This window comes from Ruditapes philippinarum, unplaced genomic scaffold (genome assembly GCF_026571515.1).
Source record: "Ruditapes philippinarum isolate M1 unplaced genomic scaffold, ASM2657151v2 ctg178_1_1_1_1, whole genome shotgun sequence".
Taxonomy (NCBI): domain Eukaryota; kingdom Metazoa; phylum Mollusca; class Bivalvia; order Venerida; family Veneridae; genus Ruditapes; species Ruditapes philippinarum.
In genome coordinates this window covers 259,842-284,498 of record NW_026857426.1, presented here as the reverse complement: position 1 = coordinate 284,498, position 24,657 = coordinate 259,842, and the positions used below count along the sequence as shown (strand labels likewise).

The 24,657-nt window shown below is 31.9% G+C and overlaps 1 protein-coding gene across 13 annotated transcripts in view; it reads right to left on the bottom strand.

Annotated features, from left to right (window-relative positions):
• LOC132749698 (neurofilament medium polypeptide-like) overlaps positions 1-22,495 on the bottom strand; it is a 58,430-nt gene extending 35,935 nt beyond the window's left edge. For 6 of the 13 annotated variants that reach the window (XM_060739554.1, XM_060739555.1, XM_060739561.1 and 3 more), the window contains exons 1-5: positions 22,290-22,495; positions 20,568-20,634; positions 19,103-19,279; positions 1,679-1,830; positions 410-1,205 (exon numbers count right to left, since the gene is read on the bottom strand). In XM_060739554.1, coding sequence (XP_060595537.1) covers positions 410-1,205; positions 1,679-1,830; positions 19,103-19,279; positions 20,568-20,634; positions 22,290-22,305 — 1,208 coding nt within the window. In that variant the 5' untranslated portion in view covers positions 22,306-22,495. The other 7 variants (XM_060739559.1, XM_060739556.1, XM_060739557.1 and 4 more) reach the window with 7 other exon arrangements.
• Between the last annotated feature and the right edge of the window lie 2,162 nt (positions 22,496-24,657).

The window sequence follows — 24,657 nt, the reverse complement described above, 5'->3', positions numbered from 1 at the left end:
TAAGGCTTTAATCTATTGAAAGCTTTGCATAATAATAAAAACATCAGGGTTATTGCACCAACATACAGCCAGGTCAGCTTGTACATACATCTAGGCTGTCTGGCCGGGTTTTATTCTGTTTGCCGCTCAATTTGGTATTGAAATCCCATTGGCAAACCAAACTTCAAATCAGATAGTTAACCTGGATGTATGTAATTCCTATAGTAAGTAGAGTTTTCCATTTGTAACTTAGATAATAATCCAAAGAGGACAAAGTCTTTCCTTACAGAGAAGCAGGAACCGAGAGCTGTCATAGTAACTGAACAGTTAAACATAATCGAGTTAAAACCAATCCTTATAAAGTCATTAAACCACTTATAGCTTATATGTTGTGGTATTTCTTACGTTATTTTATATTCAAGTCACATACCTCATGGCGTCCAGTTCCCTTTCATAAAGTGTTTTCAGGTTTGCCACTTCCTCCTCTAATATTCTCGTCTGCTTCACAAACGTACTTGCATCAATCCTATTATTCTGCTCACTTAACAGACGCACTTTCTGTATATATGTAGAGAACCTATCGTTCAACATTTGGAGATCTTCTTTCTCCTGTTTCCTTGCCGACGACATCGGTGAAATTATATCAGTGCTGTAAAAACTCATGATTGGTGATTTCGCTTCAACCTTATCGTCAAAGTTTACACGATTTGAATCATAAGTAACGTTTTTGTTGTTAGAGCTGGAAGTGATTTGTCTTCCAGGCGACGTGAACCTTGACGTTGGTGCGGTAGAGGTACGATCCGAATATAGCTGTACACTTGATTTCCCGGGTGATGACTGTATCCTAATTGTTTCTGGTCGACTGCTGTAACCAGAGTCAACTCTTGTGGAAGGAGTTACATTTACACTTCTATTATAATCTGCAGACGTCTTAGAATGACCCACAGCAGATTTAACTCTAGTAGTTGCAGTCTTTTTTAACTCACTGTTTGGAGAAGATTGTACAAAGAACACTGTTTTTTCATATGGATGTTTAGGTGAACTTCCTTTTTCTAGTAAATATTTATGGGATGAAACAAAATGAGAACTACGTGGTTCAGTGCGTTGTGAAGATGGAATAACAGGGGTGGTGGGAGTTACAGGGAAATCTGTTTGTTGTCCGCTATCTTTTGTTTCTATATCTGTTTCTTTAACTTGAGGGTCTTGTTCCTGATCCCCGGTTATATCTGTAACACAGAAAACATAAACATGCAATTTTTCAAAGAAAAATCCCTTAATGGAAAAAAACACTCTTAACATTTTCAGATTTCATAACTGTACATGTAGTCAGCTAACAATAATGAATAGACAAATTTTGTCCTGGACATACAGGTTGCTCTGTCACTAATCTGATAACACATGCAAATTATTTTCACCACTCATTTTCAGAATGTGAAGCTTAATATTGTCCTATTTAAGACTATAAACTTGAAATTTTCTCTGTTTTAAATTGGTGGCACATGCAAGTTATTGTTATTGTTACTGCTAGGATTCAGAATATTAAGTTAAATATTTGACCATTTAAATTAAGTTAAATATTTTACCATTTAAATCTAGAGACTTGAAATTTTCTCTGTTTCAAATTATTGGTCATACAATGTATATCTTCAAGTTATTTTCAGTGCTAGGGCTCAGAATATAATATTTATAAATATTATACCATTTAAATCTAGAAACTGGAAATCTTCTCTATTAGAATCTTGTGATGTGTTTTCCCATTGACCTTCTCTAATAATCGGAATATCTTCACTGTAACCTAGGCGACTGGGACTACGTAAAACTTGATGGTCTACTTCACGTCCCTCACTAAATCTGAAATGATATACATTGACAAATATGTATTAAAAGAGAAGTTATAAACAATTTTATTAATTCAAACAGGTAGATCCAGGAACAAAACTGAAAACTGGAAAGTCAAGTAAGTGAAAACATTAAGAAACAAGAACAAATATCAGTAAATGACCTGTCTCCCAAGAAAAAATTAATTACGGCTTTTTTATAGTTCATTAGAGATAAATTTTATTTGCTCATAAACAATGATTTTGATTTAATCTTTGCCCTCTTAAATTTGTAACATTCAAAAGAAGAGAATGAAAAACCTTGCGGCATAATGGTAAACTCGCGGAGCTGTTAGTTGTTATGTCACCTTGAAAGAAATTGCTAAATGCCGAATTTATTTCATTGGTTACTTTACACTTAATTTTCAAGTATACTAGATAATAATACCTTTTGTGATATGTTACGATACTTCTAAATAATGCTCTCTAATAATCAATATAGAACACAAATATAAAGTAACGTTCTAAAATCTGTGCAATGCTAGCTGTATTTTACATAATGTTCATTTTACATGGATATTAGACCTCAGTAAACTGTTTTATAGCCTCTAGGCCTGGCTCTTTTCTTTCTATTGTTTTATAAAAATTACTTGCTTATCAAAATTATTCGGGTTTTTTTTATACTGAAATCTATTAAAACTTAGAATGGTCTGTTCCAAATTCAAAGGTGGACAAAGTCTTTAAACAAATTCAGCAAGTTAAGGGTTAAAATTCATGGTTTATTAATAAAATGGACGAGTTTTATAACAAAAATAAAAAACTGCACAAAAGTTTCAAAATAATATTCACACACCAGCAATCTGCGTAAACTAAATTAATCAAATACCATTGAACTTAGTGCTTCACAACAGGGTTTACAATCTGATATAATGAAGAGAGAGAAAAAAAAACAAATAAACACACAAACCCATTTAACATCCTTTAGTGTAAAACAATACAATTAGAACAGACATAAAAAACATGACACAAATTGAAATAAATGCATTAGTAATGTCTTAATTCAATCAATTTCCCCATTATCAATATTCAATACTGATCCATATTCAGTACAAATATTTGATAAATCTTAAGGACAAAGTACTTAAAATCATATAAAGATTAAAGTCAAGAGCTTTGAAAACTGACTTTAATATATGCAGATATTGAACATTTTTTCTGACATAAAGACTTTAAGTAATAGCTTTTAACATAAATCTCCATAAAACAATCTTAAAGTACCTCTATCTGTACAAAGCTTAAATCTTTTTTTATGATAATGACTTTTAGATAAAAAAGCAGAAGAGTTGTGACAGTAAGTTTCAAACATGTTGCTTTTAGTGATTTTACTATCATTCTCGTAACGATTTACATCTTTTAAACTGTGTTTGGTGTAACATCCACTATATAAGAGAACTTGAAACATTCATTATGTCATATTGTGTATAAGCATTCATTCCATATGTCAACATGTGTCAATCTGTCAACCTGTGCCCATGACATTCATTTCATTTGTCAACCTGTGTCTATAATATTTATTTCATCTGTTAACCTGTGTAAGTCAGTGACTAAAATGCAATCTGTCAACCTGTTTCTAACACATTCATTTCATCTGTGAACCTGTGCCTTTGGTATTAATTTCATCTTCCAACATGTGTCAGTACATTTATTCCATCTGTCAACCTGCTTCTATGATATATTTTTTCATCTGTCAATCTGTGTCTATAACATTTATTTCATCTGTGAGCCTGTGGTCAGTAACATTAATTTAATCTGTCAACCTGTGTCTATGGTATCCGTTTAATATGTCAACTTATGTCTATTATGGTCATTTCATATGTCAAATTGTTCCAGTGACATTCACTTCATCTGTCAATCTGTGTTTTCAACATTCCTTTTATCTGTCAACATGATTGTGTCTATAAAATAACCTATATCAGTGTACATGAGTATGAGTACGGTATGTATATTGTTTGGCAACCTGTTTGTTTGTTTTGGGTTTTACGTCACATCGACACAGTATAGGTCAGATCACGACGTTCCAGCTTTACTGGTGGAGGAAGACCTCAGGTGCCCGTCCGTGCATTATTTCAGGCACGAACGGGCACCTGAGTAGAACCACCGACGTTCCGTAACCTAGCTGGATAGCTTCCTCACGTGAAAGAATCCAAAGTCCCTGACGGGATTCGAACCCACAGCGATGAGGGGCAAGTGGTTTAAAGTCAACGACCTTAACCACTCGGCCACGGATGCCCCTGTAAATAACATTCATTTCACCTGTCAATTCGGGTCTATATGTTTATCTGTAATGTTCTATTCATCTGTTAACCTGTTATTTCATATTTATCTGTCAATCTGTGTCAACAATGTTTATTTTATCTTCCTAAAGACTTCCAATTAGTTTATAATTTCATGTTCAACCTGTGTCTACAACATTATTCATCTGCCAATATTCTTTCCATCTGCCATGACATGTGCCTATCAAAATTCATCTGTCAACATGTGTCTACAGCATTCATCTGTCAACTTGTTCACAGACTGTTAGCCTGTGTTTACAGCATTCATCTGCTAAGCATATGCTTGACAAAGTCACTTCCAGCATTCATCTGTCAACATTTGTCTATCAAATTTATCTGCTAGCAAGTGCCTACAACATTCATCAGTCACCATGTGCCTATCACATTCATCTGTTAGCCTGTGTCTACAGCATTCATCTGTTAACAATTGTGACTGACACATTGTTAGTCAGTGATTAAATGACTTTAAAGCCTTCCAATAATACAAATAAAGATCATTTAATCATATGAATATTTTATGACAATTTACTAAGAAATATACAAAATAAAAACATTGGAAATTACCTCACAGTTTTTCTTGGTTTATGTATAATACAAGCAGTTTCCTTCACAACTCCCATATTTTCCCTTTTTCTTATATCCATACAATTCACACCTGTTACAGCTCATTCAGTGAAAATATCTTTAAGAATGTCTTTTTACTTGCAATGATATGAAATTAACCATTTTTAACCATTTATCTCTATCAACAGTTTAAACAGCACAATTTTATCCTCATTTATACTCATCATTTCCTTCAGAAATGTTGCAAACACATCTTATTTCACAGCACAACAAATCCTCGAAAAAAAAAATAATAAAAAGATATAATCTCACTTTAATTCAAATGTTAAAAGGCAGAGATATTGCTACATCAAATCTTCAAATGTGAATTCTCGTGATGGCAAAAATGCCTTTAGAATCTTTAAACAAAAGTCCATATTGACTTTTCCCACCATAAAAATATTCCTCTGGATCATAAAATTTCTTTCTGATATTAAAGGTATATAGACCAATTACCATGTCAGACTAATCCTATTACTTCTGAAATAATTTCTTACTTTAATATTACAGAAATGGTTTTCAAATCTATTGATATCCACTTTTGTATTAAGTTTTCAATTTGAATTATTTTAATGCATATATGGTAATTTACCGTAGGTTCACTACCAAGTCAGTTTATAACAAGTACATTTAAGGCAATTACCATTTCAATTTTAAATTTCTAAACATATAAACTTCTGAAAATAAATTTACTGACACTTCTGTAATTTAAAGTTTGCTTTAAATTTAAACATTATTTATTCAAGCTAACTAAATTGTGGTGTCATGTGTGGAAAAAAAGGCTTGAGCCCATGATCCCTAAGATAAGAGACTGGCACCTAAACCATCAGACCACAACTAGACCATCACTCCCCGATGAATATTCAAAGTTATGATATTTCAACCGATTTATAATTTATACTATATGAAAGCCATACCAGCAGGCAACTAAGATAATTTACTTTAAGAGAAAATATTCAATGTTCATTACGTAAACATTTTGGTTTATTTACATGCAAAAATATAGAGCAACAACAGAACTATAGGCCACTGTCTCAGGTTTGAAAGTAACAAAAGTGCAAGTAAATGGGATAAAACTTGCAACAACTTGTTCGAGTGTTCATTATTCACAGGACCAGTACGCCTATTCAACTGTAGGTCTCTCTCCATGTGATGTTAACCTTTAAGAGACTAGTAAAAAAATCATTCTTGAGTTTGAACAGGTAATCCCTATCATATTCAGGCTCAAAATTTTGGAACTCCCTCCCTTTAAACATAAGAAATACTTCCAACTTACAAACATTAAAAACTAATTATCTTAAATGGTGGTTCTCTGGTGGGCATCAAATAATCTAGCTATTGTTTTTAATATCACATATATACATGTATGTCTCATAAAAAATGTACAATTTCATACTTTCAAATGTTTATATTCATTTTCTTATTGCATTTTTCAATAACTCTACTTTTCTATGTTGTATAACTTGTATACATTAAGTTTTCTTTCTTTCTTAATATAAATCTTTTGTTTGTAACTGTATATATATGTACATTTTGATAGAGGCTCATAGGGAAGACTGGGCTTGCCTAACTTTAAATAAAGTCTTTATTATTATTATATTTATTACATCCTTATAAACATAACATTACTGATCTCCTATAATATGGTGTTGAATGCTTATAAAAAGACAATTGGTACCTTCACCTTTAAAATCAATATGAAAGATATCCTGTAAACATCCCATGAGATAAATCAACCTATTCATTTGTTTATCTTCAACAAAATTAACCTTTAACAAACAGCTACAATGATCAATTAATCGACTCTGTATCCATAATAATGAGTTGTCAGACTGTATTTAACATCTACTTTGTATTGACTTATCTGCAACAAACTGTCAGTCTCAGGTCATGTATTCCTGCTTGCTATTGGTCGATTTAAAATCTTAGATTCCAAGTCAGCCAATCAAAATGCTTAATGGTCAGTTACATTTAATTCACCAATTTAAAAATTGAATCTTTGATTAAATTACACTGACAATTAAATATTAATTGATTTCTACTGTCTTATGATTTACTCTTTCGAAATTGAAACTTAACATTAATTATTTGACATTTAATTAAAATTTTTATTGATTTGAAAATTGTTGACATGTGCACAAATAGACAATATAGTATTATTTTTTACACTGGTAATATTGTAGAACATGAAATAAATCAAAATGTTTTACTTTTTTGCATTAAAACAACATAAAACTGAATAAATAAATCAATATTTTGAAAAAGGCAGAAAATTATTTTTCCACTAAATATTAGATAATCTTAATTATTATTCACAAAATCTGTATAAATCCATTTAAGATGAAGCAATAATTTATATCCAATGCAAAATTTTTTTTTCACTTGAAATATAATTTTCTTAGTTAACCTCACTGAACCAAATTTGAATTTCAAATATCCATAATGTTTTGTGAGAAAAAAAAAATTTATTAATAATCCTAATAACCTATTACCATACGTTATCCAATTACTGCTTTTATATACTCATCTATAATTCGGATACCTTATAAGACAGGGTCTCATTATTGATGTTACTTATCTAACCTATAATGGTCCACAGAACAAATGGAAAGGAAACCAAACTTTTTGCTCATGTGTCTTATAAAATCCAAAAGACACATCTGCTAACACCTATCTCATTGTGTTTAACAAGATCATTGAAATTTTACAGAGCACAAATTAAAGAACATCTTATTGCATCAATTCACTGGACAAGTTATGAAAAAAAGAGCAGCTTACAGCATAAATTCAAGACACGGTATCAAAAAGGTATGTCAGTCACAACTTTCATAATTGTAACATTATGTAAATTATAGCAGTATAACCTATGAAATTCAAAATGCTATTTCTATCCATACAATAAAGAGTAAATTATATGCCACATTGAATTTGTTTGAGTATAATTCCAATGTTATTTGCCTTCTCAATTTAATTTTTTATTACTATTGCAGGAGCATTAATATGAACTAATATGGTAAAACTTTCTAATTTATATAGGCACACAAACTGATCATTTTAATCATTCTCATTCTGGTAATTAACATTATTCATTTGTGTCAATACTTCCACTTTTAAACATTACTCAAATACATTGTTACTCAAATGCACTTAAGTTCTCTGTTTAACAAAGGCCCAGGATAAATATGAAATGACAATTAAATATAAACAAGAGGTATTGAAGATATCAAGTAGCTGAAATACTTCAAGTTACATTTGTACCAAGTAAACAACTGCCTCCATACACCTATTATAATTACTCCTAAATGCTTTATAAATTTCCATGTTTCTTTTTATAAAAATCTAAAACCTAAAACATAATTTCTCAAGTTTTCGATACATTCACAAATTTTTAAAGTGATCAGTTCCAAAATGGACGGCCTGTAATACAAGCTAATAGAAATCACTCGATAATCACACTTATTTTCTGTTATTAAACTGTCAACTGTACATTCTTTCACATATTTGCATGTTGTTTTTTTATAATATTTTTCTATGATTCACATGCACTTTTTTCACATTCACAAAATACATTGTACAATCCAAAGTCACATATATATTTTTCAAATTGACATGTTTCAAAAAGTGGATAAATAATCTCAGCTCAAATCATTCGCTATATGCACCAGAAATTAAATGATAAAACTAAATCTTCAACACTCTTATATTAAACAGTTTAATCAATCTATAGCAGTAACAATTTTACTGCATTTTTTTTACTTCATTCCTCTGAAACTGGGCAAAAAACATTAAGCTTTTGTCTCATAAATCAAGCAAATTTACATAACTAGTAGAATAAAGATAATCCTAGTCAAACAGACCATGTTATGTATAAAGACATCACATTAATTTAATATAGATAATCCTGTATAGATAAAAGTGAAAACAAACGGTCTAAATTGCTGTGGATACCTATAACACGATCTTTATTTATACAGAGGATCAGTTTTGTTGTTTTTGTTTGTTTTAATAGACTATGGTGTTGTTCATTTATAAATTGAGCCTCGCCATGACAAACCAACATGATTCGTTTGCGACCAGCATGGATCCATACCAGCCTGCGCAGTCTGATCAGGATCCATGCTGTTCACTTACAAACTCTATTAAAAGTAGAGAAGCTGATAGCAACCAGCATGGATCCTGATTAGACTGCGCAGATGCGCATTCTGGTCTGCATCCATGCTGGTCGCAAAAGCATTATGTTGGTTTTGTCATGGCGCAGCTCAAATGATAAATAGCTCCTTCATGAAATTCATTGTCTGATTCTTGATTTAATTTGTAATGAAATATACAGTAACTGAATCAAGTTTTTTTTTCAATACATGTTCTTTTTCACATGAGCACTTCTGTGTTACAGTTATTTCTCTTTCTGTAACTGTAATGTTTGTTAGATTTTCATTTCATTTTCTTTCTTAATTAAATTTCATATTTAAGGAACTGGTGGTTTGTTGCACATTTAATTATAGTTGCAAATTACTTCAAAATGCTTTTTGTTCCACAGCTGCACTAATCTTTCTTTCAGTACTCTTGTGTCCATTTGTATATGAGTCAATAAATAAATAGACAAAGTTTAGTTGAATTATTGTACATATTACTAATGTCCTGGTCAGGTTTGCTGTTTAATTGGAAAGTATTATTTTTTTCCTCAATTTCCATCCATACATGTTTTGGTCTTTCCTCCCTTCCTTTGTGATCATCAATAGATAGTGCAGCACCATGATGTCTCGTCCTTGTATTTGAGTTGTTCTAAATGTTCTAAATTGATCTCATACATGTGAACACTCCCACTTTAAGTGGGAGACTGCCACTTTCTGCAGCCTTATTTTTAAAGATTTTTCTTAAAATAAGGGGTGTTTTCACAAATTAAAGAAATCTCCCTATTTTTGATGTCAGAACTTCCTTCTTTGTTTATTGCAAATTCTAAAATCCCCCTCTTTTTGAAGAAAAATCTCCTACTTGATCATTGAAAAAAGTTCACATATATGTGTTCTGTGCCAGTACTTTTCCCCATCCTCAACCAATATATTCTAAAGCTACACGGGTAAATAGTGCAGAATTCTAAAAAATGTTTTTACAGTTTAAATTTATTGTGTCTTAAAGCTAATAGTGTCCGAAATTATTTTTTTTTGTGTCCATAACTGATATGGTGAATGTGGCTAGCATAATTCATTTTTTCTCATAACAATTGGGATATTAATAAGCAATTTCCTTTGAAATTATGACTATATGCCTAAAAAATATTCATTTCTTCAACTCTGAAGGTGCCAGATTTTCTTGTCTTATACTTGTATGTTTCAATGTTTTATAGCCTAGTATTTTACCTTTACATACCTGCAAAATGGTTATAACCCTAATAATTCATATATTAAAAGCCCAAGGTGAATTAAAGTATTTTATCAAATTATCCATTATTTATATGCATTGATTTAATACTTTAACATATTGAACACTTAATACCTAAAGCAAAGTTTCGCTATAGATTTTTTTTCCAATATTTACTTATACCCTTCTTTTATACAATTTATCAAAAACATGTAAAAGGTCAACAAATCCTTACCATAATATATCATTGAATCAGAGGTGACTATAATCGCTGATAATTTTACCTGTCTATTTTTCATAAGTTTTGGTGTACATATCTGTTTTGATGTACACACCTGGTTACATAAGAGGCACTGTTAGAATTTATGTTTAATTTACAAACTTGTCACACTGTTCAAATAAGATAGGAATCTATATAAAATATAAATACACTTGATATTACATGACTAAAGGGAGGTAAGTGCACATTTAATTCTGCTGTTTGAAACCACTAGTATATTTCTCTTGATGGTAACTTTTACTTGGTAACTCAACAACAAATGTCTTCAGACTTATTTTTTCACTTTTCTCACAATAAAGAGAATACAATAATTTTCTAGTTTATTTACTTAATGCCCAGGGATTTAGAGCAAGTTCAACAGTGTTTTTGTTATTATGCTGACAAGCACTTTAATTAACTAACCAAGTTTTTCCACAAGTAAGTACCAACTTCTACACATAATATATTGAAAGATAATAGTGGTGTAGAGACATCAGACATACAGTCCATAACCAAATTGTTATGAACAAGTGTGCTTCTGCACCCACACCAAAAAACTTGTGAAATTTATCATCCTGGTACACCCTCCCTGCTCATGCATGCTTATTGGGCAGACACAACACAGAGAGACAGAAATTAAACTATGAGATCACTTTATGATTCACATACCATGTTCAATAAATACATACCTGTGCCATATCATGATCGTAAAATTCATCACATACCCGTGCCATGTCATGATCGTAAAATTTATCACATACCTGTGCTATATCCTGATCAATAAATTCATCACATACCTGTTCCATATAAAGATCCTAAAATTTATCACATACCCATGCCATATCATGATTGTAATATTTATCACATACCCGTTCCATATCATGATAGTAAAATTCATCACATAACCGTGCCATATCATGATCATTAAATTCATCACATACTCGTTCCATATAAAGATCCTAAAATTTATCACATACCCGTGCCATATCATAATCATTAAAATCATCACATACCCGTGCCATGTCATGATCGTAAAATTCATCACATACCCGTGCCATATCATGATCGTAAACTTTATCACATACCCGTGCCATATCATGATCTTAAATATATCACATACCCATGCCATATCGCGATTGTAAAAAAAAACTGCAATGTTTTTATTTTGACATGACATCATTTTTCTTAGCATACCAGAATAACGTAAAGGCATGCTAAAATTAAGCGTTACATTACAAGTGCAAATATGGAAGTATTGAACCTTCACTTATTCATTATTTTCTATGTCTAAAAATACCCAAACCAGTTGACCCAACACATTACTAAAATTTTTGTGCATTAATTTACTTTCCATTCTGTGCAGTAGGCCGCTTTATTATAATTTTCTTTGGTTTCAATATCAAAATAGTAAAAGTGAGAAGTGTAAGCATGATAAAATATACATGTTTAGTCCGGTCAGGCTGTACAGATCTACAGGTTGGCCTGACCTTATACCCAGCTGGCTATTATCACAGCTAAGTACTCAAAGAGATAAGGAACCAGAAAAACAGTGTTAATTTTCATGAAATTTTTCACTTTTCTTATAAAAATATGTCTATGTTCATCATCCAGTATTTTACCTTACCTTGAGTACTGATCCATCTTAGAATCTGGCAGACTAAACTCTTAGAATATCCAATGAAAAACATTTGATAAATTTAGTCTCTAAACTTTCTGAGTTTCTAAAAAGAAATAATCTCTAATCTTATTTTCATTCCACTACTTTTCTTTACCTACAAAACATTCATGTATCTAGCAACATATTTCTTAATTAAATATGCTATTCAACTACTTTAAAATATTCTTTTTACAAATATTAATTTATTTTAACTCAGTTTACACAACTAAAAGACAATGTGTAAATTATAGATAAAACCATGCTGGGTAGTAACGATTATTTACTCTAACACAATTGAAATATTTGGTGTCATTATTCAGCGATGACAAAGATTATTGAATGCTCTATGAATAAATTATTCACAGTAGATTGGCAGCGTTTTATTTTGCATGTTATATCTCAAACAGGTTCTTTAGTTCTTTAGTACATATCTGAACTGTCTATACTGTAAAATAAAACATTTCGTGAGACCAGAAACTCGCAAAATCAAAATTTCTGACTAATTGGTGAAGTAAAATATAAGCAAATTTTTACTTTCAGTTCTCTTTAATTTGTATGATACTATCTTAGATGTTTAGCAAACATTTATTCTTGTCAATTTGCAACTTTAGTAAAATTTTAAATTTTATCCCTTGCAAAACATTTCTGAATTTACAGTAGTTTGTAACATATTCAGACATTACTTATTATACTAATTTACAAAAAGAGTTCATAAAGGCATTAAAAGTTGAATAGCTAAAAATTTAATGGATTTTACAAATTGTTATCTTAAGTAACGTTTAATTTGATATGGATCTTAATTAATGGATCATGCACTTATTGCATGTTGATTCTTATTTTGTTTATGCATACAATGCACAATATATCATCAATAAGTGCAGTAACAGGGTAACTCCTATTAAATCATATAAGGAGTAAACATGTTAATGCACAAAGGTGACGATATATCATTTTAAAGAAATGACCTACTTTAAGTACACCCTCAGTTAAAACTTCTTAACAGAGGTATGTAACAGTTAAACACCAAGTCGAATTACAATTAAGAATGTAATTGACTGTAAACTATCTGATACTCACCGATTAGTAAATGAAAGAATATACAAAATATGAAGAAATATTTTCAGCTCCACGTGAATAATTAGCTTCACCAAACATTCAGTTTTTTAATGCTTAAGATTCTTATTTAATAGCCTCTATCCTAAAAGATTATGAGATGTCGCAAATAATGATCAAACTGGGTACACTGTACTCATCATATTTTAACACTCAACACCTAAATGATAGATTTTAGAAAATCAATTTAGAATAAAGAGATTTTTTTGAAACTAAGTTTGACATTAACACAATTAATATACTCTACCAGCTGGCTAACAAATTATTCGAAATAGATTTATTTGCAAATTCGAACAAAGCAGGGTATGTTATATAAATGTATCATTTGACTTAGACTTAGCTTGAAATGTGTCTTAATCCATCAAACATTCTAGTTTGGAAACTTTTTATTAACTACCAACAATATAGTATAAAACAATTACATATAAAGTAAGATACAATATTTAACATGCAGATTCCAAATAGCTAAAACAATTAAATTATTTATTAATGAGCTACACATTAACATGCTGTAAACAGTATATCTTACAATAACTATTTGTAAGCTACTTTTAGATTTTTGCTGTAAAAATATATAAGTCATTGAAATAAGAATATTTGAAACACCTGAGTGGATGCTCCCCAATCTTGCTTAGTCCAGTTTGAAACATGGCTTTCTTATACAGAACAGGAGAAAGATTTTTTTCAACTTCAAAGCCCTTGACTTTTTCTTGCTCAACCTGTATATCATCGAATGGTAACTTGAGGTCACAGGAAAGTACTAACAGACCAAATATGTACCTAAGATATCAGTCAACAAAAGAAAGGTGTTTTTAAATAGACATTATCCGGAACTCGGCAAATATCGGTTTTTCCCAGCTAATCTGTAGGTACAAACAAAATGTTACTGTTATAGCTTCATTGCGTACTACCCATCACAATAGATTAGTCAACATGTTGCGCTTATTTTCAAAGCTGTAACTATAAAAGTTTGCTTGTATCTACGGATTAGCTAGGGAAAACCCAAAATTATTAATTCCGGAGTGAGTCTATTGTCAGCTATGAGAAATGGTCACATGAGGGGGGATGTACAACAGACAGATTAGGATTTATAAACTGGTAGATATATCAACAAAAAAACATCAGGGAGCATTGAAATTGTGCTTTAATTACTGACAGATAAATAATGAACAAGACATCATTTTCATTGTCTTGATAATTAAAAAATGATAATTAAAATACATTGTGCAGTCATTGTGCATCTTCCAACAAAACATGCATTACAAAATATTCCAACTACCCTAGAAAAACAACCTATGTGCTATTTCATACCTTGAAGTCTGCATAGTAAGATCTCCTTAAAATTCAATGACAAAAAAATAATGTGAATTATTTATCTTGCCCTTTCACCATGTATATCAAGTTACGCAGGAATATGTAAATAATACAGGAATTGTGACAAATTGTAAAATCTATGGTAGAGAAAAGAAAAAGTGAAAACAAATGACCAAAATATTTTATAGTAAATTGATTTGAAATAAATGAATAAGGGCATATGGCTGATAAGAGATTATATGTTAAACTTCATTCAAAATATTTCCAGAAAAGTGTTTGCTTTTCAAGATAATTCTGGAGAATGACAATCTGACTCCCACATTGAAGGCGTGACTTCTGTGTTTTGTTGATATTTTGGTGGCAAAATCAATTGTCTGTATAATAGTGCCTAGAATGTATTGCCAAGGATGTCCCGCAGCCTGTACAGAAATTTTCAAGAATTTACTTACGAACATATTAAGAAATGCTTCAGATAAAAAACAGACAAGTAAGTCAATTCAGACTTTGCCAGCCCCAAATTTGGGTTAAAAATGTTTTAGCAGTCATTTGCACTTATTCATTTCATAAAATTATATCTACAATAAAAAATATTGGTCAGTTTATTAATATGTTGCTTGTTTCGGCCATAGCTTTGCACCAATTTGACATTGCCTGAATTAGTTTCACTTTCCTGCATTATAGGATATACATGGTGCTTTTGAATACATGATAATTTTTATATCAATATTTCAATTTCAAGATAATTTAAACATGTTTATTAAAACATCATAAAGTAAGTATGACAGTTTTCTTAGTCATAATACTCAGAGCACCCTAATTTCATTTCTTGGTTTAATTAAATCAACCTTTAAATTTGAACAATTTACTAAATTCACTAAGAAAAATTACAAACATTGGCCACACAAACTTTAACATTCAGTTATTATTTATTGCACACGTTCCGGCTAGATGTCTTCATCAGTGCAAATCATAATAGAAAAACCTTTCTCTTGCTTTCTTTACAAATAAAAAATAGTTTTAAAATCTTACTGAAATTTGCATTGATATCTCACACTTCTGTACACATTAAAGAAATAACATCTTACATCAAATGACCACAAACATTTTATTTTCTATGAAAAATTTGGAACTGTTGATTGCAGGTAAAGACTGCACTGACGTGTACAGGTAGGTCTATAGTTCTACATTGACAACATTTGATAAGTCATTATCATGGTCAACATTTGAGGGGTTAAAATTGCTACAAGTCTCAAAAATAAAAATAGAATCCTTATCTTATGGAGCTGAAAATTATATAAATAATTGAGCCATGTGACCAGCCTGCGCATCTGCACAGTCTGATCAGGATCCATGCTGTTCGCTTACCAACCCTATTAAAAGTAGAGAAACTGATAGCGAACAGCATGGATCCTGATCAGACTGTGCAGGCTGGTCTGGATCCATGCTGGTCGCAAACGCACTATGTTGGTTTTGTCTTGATGCGGCTCATATATAGTTCTATGTCTTTTCAATGCTAACTAAATTAATGTACGATGCACTTTATCAGAGAATCATCGAAATATTATAACATCATAATTCAAGGCATATTTCTAATATCCAAAATGAAAATAACTAATCCATACATGTGAACTCTCCCACTTTAAGCGGGAGACTCCCACTTTCTGCAGCCATATTTTCAAAGATTTTTCTTAAAATAAGGGGTATTTTCACAAATTAAAGAAATCTCCTTTATATCAAAATTTTCTTCTTTGTTTATTGCAAATTCAAAAATCTCCCTCTTTTTGAAGAAAAATCTCCCACTTGATCAGTTCACATATATTTTATATGCTAATCTTGTAGAGTATATCTTCAGAGTCAAACTAGATTAGTGTAAATATTACATAATTTACACATGAACTTTAACTAACCTTTCTTTTTTTTATATTCCTACATTAACAGAACAATGTTCTAATTCTAAATTGCTAGTTGTGAAAATAAATTGTACCTTTGATTCTAAAATTATATCCATAAAAATTCAGTCTGAACCATAAAAAGGCTTTTCTATCCCATATGTAGATGAAAAATAAACACATGTTAAATACGGTATATTTCTCCCTCATTCATACAGCATTTATTTATAATATACATTTGAATTGAACTTCTAAGACTTTATTCATAATTAACCATTACTTTCAACAAAGAGCTATTTATCATATTGGAAAATCAGATCAACTCTGCCAACTTTCTTTCAAATTTGATAAATTTGTCAAACTAATATTTACTCTACACAAGAATTTGAATGTCAATACCAAAAATCAAGATATACACTGGCATATCAGTGATTAATATAAAATCTTACACAGTCCAATTGATTTATACCTTAGGTATTATAATTCTTCCTTTTTTTTCGTTCATTGTCATCATGGTGTCATAGTCATCACATGTCATAGTCATCACGTTGCCATAGTCATCACGTTGCCATAGTCATCACAATGCTAAAGTCATCACAATGTCAAAGTCATTACAATGCCATAGTCATCACATGCCATAGTCATCACATGCCATAGTCATCACATGTCATAGTCATCATAATGCCATATTCATCATAATGCCATATTCATCGCAATGACATAGTCATCACATGTCATAGTCATCGCAATGACATAGTCACCACAATGACATAGTCATAACAATGTCATAGTCATCACAATCATGTCATAGTCATCACAATGCCATAGTCATCATGTCATATTCATCACAATGCCATTGTAATCACAATGCCATAGTCATCATGATGTCATAGTCATCATGATGTCATAGTCATCACAATCATGTCATAGTCATCACATGCCATAGTCATCACATGCCATAGTCATCACATGCCATAGTCATCATAATGCCATATTCATCACATGTCATAGTCATCGCAATGACATAGTCACCACAATGACATAGTCATCATGATGTCATAGTCATCACAATCATGTCATAGTCATCACAAAGCCATAGGCATCATGCCATATTCATCACAATGCCATTGTAATCACAATGCCATAGTCATCATGATGTCATAGTCATCACAATGCCATAGTCATCATAATGCCATAGTCATCACAATGTCATAGTCTTTATGATGTCATAGTCATCACAATGTCATAGTCATCATGTTGCCATAGTCATCATAATGCCATTGTAATCACAATGCCATAGTCATCATGATGTCATAGTCATAACAATGCCATAGTCATCATAATGCAATAGTCATCACAACGCCATAGTCATCATGGGGGCCCAAAAATTAATGTTATGAGGGACATCAAGGGACTTCCTCAATCAGAACAACAGTTTAAGTATTACAATGAGCGCAAATGTATTGAAGTGACTTAATATCCAAGATAAACCACGAAAATCAATTGAAGGAAAATCCTTTCCACTTACATGAAATAACTTTAATACCATTATAAATAATGTAGATCAACTATTTACTATTTCAGTCAGGAACATTGACATCTTAATCTATCATATAAAGATAAGCATAAAACTTAAAGGTCTTATTTTCTCACTTCAGCTCTTAAAAAAGTACTTTCCTTTGCTTTCTTTACATAAACTTCTTTAAACTTAGTGAAATTTGCATTGATACATGTATTTTACGCTTCAAGAAATAACTTCTTACATCAGTTGACCACTGACATTTTTGTTTAGAGACCCTATCAATATAAAATTTCATCAACAAATATTATAGGGTATTGAACATATTACATTGCATTTCTTCTTACAGAAATCTTCAACAAAGATGGAGTTATTAACACTTACCCTGACAGTCATCGAATTTAGCACTGGCCCAGAAGCCCGTGGCCAGTGAAAATTAGTTTGGGCCAGTGCAAATTAGTTTCGGGCCAATGTAAATTTTTAGAAAATTTAGTTAAATATATAGTAGGATAAATTCTTAACTGGAATTCGGGCCTGTAAATTCAAAATCTTAAATTCAATGACTGCCCTGATAAATATCTTAATGAACTTAGCCAAAGATTCAATGCCTTTAATATTTTTTTCATTTTAGTTGTAACTCAGAATTATTGCCTTGCTGACTTTAACACCAATTACACAGGGACAAGCTCTTTACTGTTAACTACATTGTTGGTGAAGCTGTATGGATAGCTCAATAGGTAGAGCATTGGATTGTGAATCAGGTGACCCAGGTTGATTCCCAGAACAGCTCAAGTCACTTCCATTCTGATTGATCATGAAATTCTTTCTACAATCATTCGCACTGTATGTCTGCTGCGGTATGTACAAAAGTTATCAGTTCCTTGCAAAAGTGAAGGTAACTAGTACTGGTAAATGGCTTGAAAGCCTGCCCAGGAACAATGTGGTTGCTCTGGTAAATTCAGTGTGGCGTACTGCCATGATCTGTAGTGAAAACTACCAACACTAAACTACAGTGGGCTAGGTCTTGATTTTTCATCTTGATATCCCCAAAAATTATAATGGACAATTCCACAAATGGAAGGCAGACAAGTCTATTTAATAAATTCTGCAGTATAAGGGATTCTGTTAATAACAATACTGATGGTCTAAATATATCAATTAACCTTAAGAGCACTCATTTGGCAATCATGATGTTAAAATACTATGTTAATTACATGTACAACTAACAATATAATAATATAAAATTAATCTACTAAAGTACCTTCTTGGTGATTTCTTTGAAGGTGCTGTCTTTATACAATGTAAATCAGTATCTGACTTATTCTTTTCCCCTTTACCTGTTGATACAATGTTTAAACCACTTAAGTTGGTATCTGGATTGTTGTTTGGTACACTTGGAATAGCAATGGAGGTAACTATTTGACCATCACTAGGTTCTCTATAAAAGAAAAGATTGACTTTGTATTCTAACACAATCCCAATATTTCTCATATAATAAATAACTTGTCATCAAATTAATGACTTGTGAAAAGTGATGTAAAGTTGATACACAGTGATGTCAATATTTACATTTTACTTACTTCTTTTGTCTATTGAATATTAATGACAACATAGTCTTATTTTAGTATACTCGGTGAATATATATCTCCAAGTCTATATAAAAACAGTCTTCTGGTGTATCATCACATGAAGCCTAGTGATTAAAAACCCGAGGGATTATAAGGATCTTACACCAGCTACTAGTACAGAAGAGAATATCTAGCTCAATGGTAAATGTTTATGGTGGTAACGAGGCTCTGCCAAGCTTCCTCTTAACAGTTACCCGAGGGCTCGATATTCCCATCTGTGACAAAAGCCGGTGTTTGATTCTTTTTCCTGCATATTACATATTAATCATAATTCAGAAAGAAATTACAAAAACTAATATTTTCATTTTGCACTTTTTTCTAATAGTACCTTATGAATTTACAACTTCATTCAAAACGGCAAAAGACTTCATTTTAAAAACACAATTCATTCATAAAAGGCGCACGGGAATGATGTCATTTAAAGCACGTAACTTGTATTACATGGGATGTGAAAGACAGCTTTTTCAAGTAGCAGTGTAAACAGAAGTTAATCCTGTCTGATATGCAAGAACACATGTTCCAGCACTACTTACAGGTAGGTCACCTTATCAAAACCTCAGTTATGGTAATTGCCAGTAAGCCGGGACTGTGATTGATGTAAATGGCATGATAATTCTTTCTTATTATCCAGCTGAAAAATCTGTATGTTAAAACAAAAAGTCCAGGTTCAAAGATATTTAGCATCAACCTTGATAGTTGATACCCATAACAAGGTTTAAACAACAAAAGCATTGTGGGGTTTTGATGGGCTAGTGGTTTAGGCTTTTGATCACCTGCACATCATAATCTTCTCAGGGAGCTTATTGTAGTTTGGTTGTTCTTCCCTGGTGCCCATGTTGTGAATAAAATAAGAGGGCATTAGTTTTGAGAATTTCTTCTTACAGTAAAGCTGGAGAGTCACCACATGACTTTAATTGCAATGGCGTGGCTTAAAACCCAAGCAATAAAAAAATTGTTTAAGAATTCGAAATTAAGTAGTCAAGTAAGTCAACATAATTTTCTTCAAAGAATTAAAATGCCAGTTAAAAAAAATCTTCAAAACAAACAAACAAACCCAAAACAAACAAACATACACAAAACAGTACCAAACAACATCACCTTTTTACTGCTTTTTGTTTCTTTTTTCTTCCAATCAATTCAGTCAAGTTGGTTTTAATAACTTTACCTATTAAAGTTAAGTTATGATAAACATAGAACTATGCACTGCTAAACTAAATTATTTCTTTTCTTTTTTTAACGAGAGAATTTAAGTAATATCATGAAGATGTACATGTAGCACAACATACCGGTAATGTTTTGTTTCTCCAATAATAAACATTTCATTCTTAATAATGAGTTCTGGCCTAGGCTAGTGCAAAAAATTACAATGTTGCAGGAAAGTTTGATAAACTTGGTAATGAATCAGCTAGCAACTATAGGAGCTTTCTAACACTTTTAACGTGATTCTTTCACTATATCTAGATTGTATTACATTTTGTTTGTTTTGTTTTTTTAATGTTCTGGGGCATAAATTGATCTAAATTATGTGTAGGCAGACTTCTAAGGAAAGGCTGCTAGTACAGGCAAGGGCATGGGTGGGTGTGTTGTGTGGGGGGGGGGGGTTGCTGGCAAATAAAGATTTCTTTTTTATTTTGGCCTAGGGCTAAAGGTGGCAATGTAGCGATGGATTAGGGAACCAATTGGGGAAACTTGTTAGAGTTCTAATACTAAACATAGTAGAGTTTACACTACTATCTTTCTTCACTATCTATTTTGCCTAATATGTGCTTACATTGTATATTGGTTCTGTTTTTATATGTCTTTTCTGGAGCGAAAATGACAAATTTGTAGCAACATTCAGAAATGTAGTCAGTACGGAACCCATGGTGCTATGTTGAGAAGTCTGCAGTTCCTGAATATGAACAAAATGGGGTTTATCTCTTGTTGTGATTTTTGATCCAGTTAAGAAGCGGAAAAACTCATCGAGGGAAACCACTGTGAATGTAACTATGTGCTTTAAGTCACGCAATATGAACGCTTCCTGTGTGTTGAAGTTAAAAGGGACTCTCACCACTGCTGAGTACTACTTAAAATTTCACTAACAATGGAATCAAGGTAAAGTGATCTTATTTGCATTTCTGGCAAGACATTTCAATGGTAAAAAACCATTATTATTCTCGGTAACATTGATGTTTTAGAGCGTTAGTTCAGTAGTTTTTTTTTTAAGAACTGTTTGATATCTCAGCATCTAGGCATAATTTAATTCAGAAGCAATTATAAGCTCATTTATATATGATGATTCGATATCATATTTCAAACACTGGTGGTGCATATGGTGCATCAATGACTGTGGCGCTATCCTCAAGTTTCTATGACAGTTGTAAATTACCACATGTACATCATTACTATCATGATGATGTCATTTTTTTTTACTTGTTTTGTTTTGCAATAATAACAGATAAACATAAATAATAACGTCAAATTGATACAGATACATGTAATATTGCATAAATTTGTGCAATTTGAATCAATCAAATTTCATACCATTAAATACCACTACACATTTAAATTGTTCACACATTCACAATACACAATAAATCTCTCATGTTTGTCAAACATCTCTGATCGTGCAATAAACCTACTTTATTGACTCTAAAACAATGATAAATATGATACCTACCTCTAATGATATCAAACAATAGGTGACCCTACAGGGCAAATTTATTAGACACACTTGAATAACAATCCTCATGAACCCAACAACTTCACAAAAGCCTATCACCATAGCAGGAAATCATTCTATTAAAAGGGCATGCGCCAAAATTGAACAGATAAAATTACCTGTGTTTGTTGACATGTTTCCAAGCGTTACGTAGGTAGGCGGAGTTGACCTTAAATCTTTACAAACTGAAAGTAGAAATATTTACGGACTTTCAGTATAACCAGATTACTTATTTAGTAAAATGAACGACAGGGTTATTTATTAAGTTAACTTGATGTTAAACAAACATGCAGTGAAATCTCTTTCATTTTGTTAAAGGAATATTTAAAATTATTTTTGAAAATTCTAAAATTTTGTCAAACGGTGTAAATGTACAAAAGTGATTTCGTGAATTTCGTATAATTAGGTTAGAGTTAACTAAATAATCACTACAGTATTCAGAATTGGCCAGACACCATCAATTTTATAGCCTCTTATAAACAGGGTGTTTCTATTTGAAAGACCCTAATTGAAATAAATATTTAATTTATTAAATAATGGTAAAAATTTTGACCAATTCCTAAAGAAAGATGAGTGTATCTAACACTGGAGATATATGCATGGATGATAATTAGCGACCTTGAAAAAGAAGAATAACAAAACATATTTAGATGACATTAATAATAGGTTTTTACAGGGCAAGTTTGTCTTAAGAAACATATCGACACACTTAAAATATTGGCCCTAGTGCTTATGCCGTCCAAGCAAGCCGGTATCGTCTTAACCTTTTACTGCATGAGCATTGCGATCATTGAATTAAGCCTCTTGTTACAAGTTCAAACTGCTATTAAACTATAAAAAAAAAATGCTTCAATACTGATCAAACTGGGCACAAATGTTGGCTGGACCATAGCCTGTGGAATAGCATGCTCAATTTTAAATTTCCAGTTACCATGGTAACGGGGGACGTCTCAAATTTGCCAAAAATCTCTTTTTTGGGTTGTTTTTCCCATCAAAACTGATTTCAAGGTGCAGCAACTTCTCAATTGATTTGAGATAAAGTCTAAGGTTTTCGGTGTTGATAACACGGTACCTTTAAATCGGCCTGAGGCCATTTTAGCCCCCCCCCCCCCACAAGTCCCAAATCTTCTCGGCGATTAGAGGGGCTACTGCCCCACTTCAAACCCCAAAACAGAAGGGGGTACATCCCCCCTGTGGCACCCACTTGGTGTACCTTTTTAATGGGGGTGGCGCCGAAAAAGTAATCACTCTTTTGAACAACATTTCTCAAACGAAAAAACAGTGTTTTGGGCCTAAATAGCGCATGTTTTACACTATTTGAGGCCTCGAACTGGGTGGGGTGTAAAGCCTTCAAAACACGCCTTTATGAGGTAAAAGGTTATAAGGAACATAACCTTTTTATTGCATCTGCTGCCATTCATCAAATCCATTATTCGGTTTTTTGAGCTGTACCCGCTCGGCAGTCATACGGTAACTCATTGCTAATGACGTAACAAATTTCACGTGCAGACGGTCTGCCGTTGCTAGAGTGCATGAGCAAAATGACCGAAAGTTACCTTATTATGGATTTTTGGCATAGTAGGAAGTCGGTTGATTTTAGATATTGGCACACTTGCTCAATACCGTCTAATATTGACAATCTTGAGGCAGCATTAATGCACTTTGGAAGCATTTTTTTACTATTTTCTATTTAAAGTAAGATATGCAATAATTATTAACAAATTCTGGAAAGGTTGATCCTTCGATAGCAACTGGGACTTATGTCCCAGATAGCAACGAGAACTTTTTAAACACAGAAAATTGCTGAGATCTTTCATGAGCAGGAATAAAAATCTGGATTATTCGCAGATGTTTCCAGTAAAGTACCTCCGAACTCTGCATTTTCTGCTTTTTCTGTAAATAAATATTTAAGATTAAACGTGGTTAATACTCTGTGTTTACTACTTGCATTTACTCGGTATTGATAACCAATACTCGTTACACTAAAAACTTAAAAAGCAATACTCGTGACACCGGCGGGACTCCAACGCAATACTCGGTACACTGACATGTGTATTTATTCTCAAAATGCACTGTCATCTGAGGTTCTATTGTTGATTGAACATTTACAACATAAACATTATCATCATTATCACATTTCACTCGATTCAAGTTTTTCTTTTAAGAAAGTATATGCACAAAAACATCAAATTTGACTGATCCGAGCTCATTTATCACGTGAGCAAAGAGACGAATTTTACCTCCTAATTACATTTCAAAGCTATTTCTCAACATTTTTGGGTTTTCAGTAACTAGGGAAATTATCGAAGTATTCCTTTTTCTATGAAATCTATATCAAACCAATTCAAAATGACTACATATCGTCATTGAACTTACCTTCTTTCCTCGTTCAAATTCGCGAAATGGGATGAAAGTCCTCATAATATCGAGCAATATCCCGGGTACGGTATACCGCAGTGATGACGTACTTTACTATCTTCACGACCT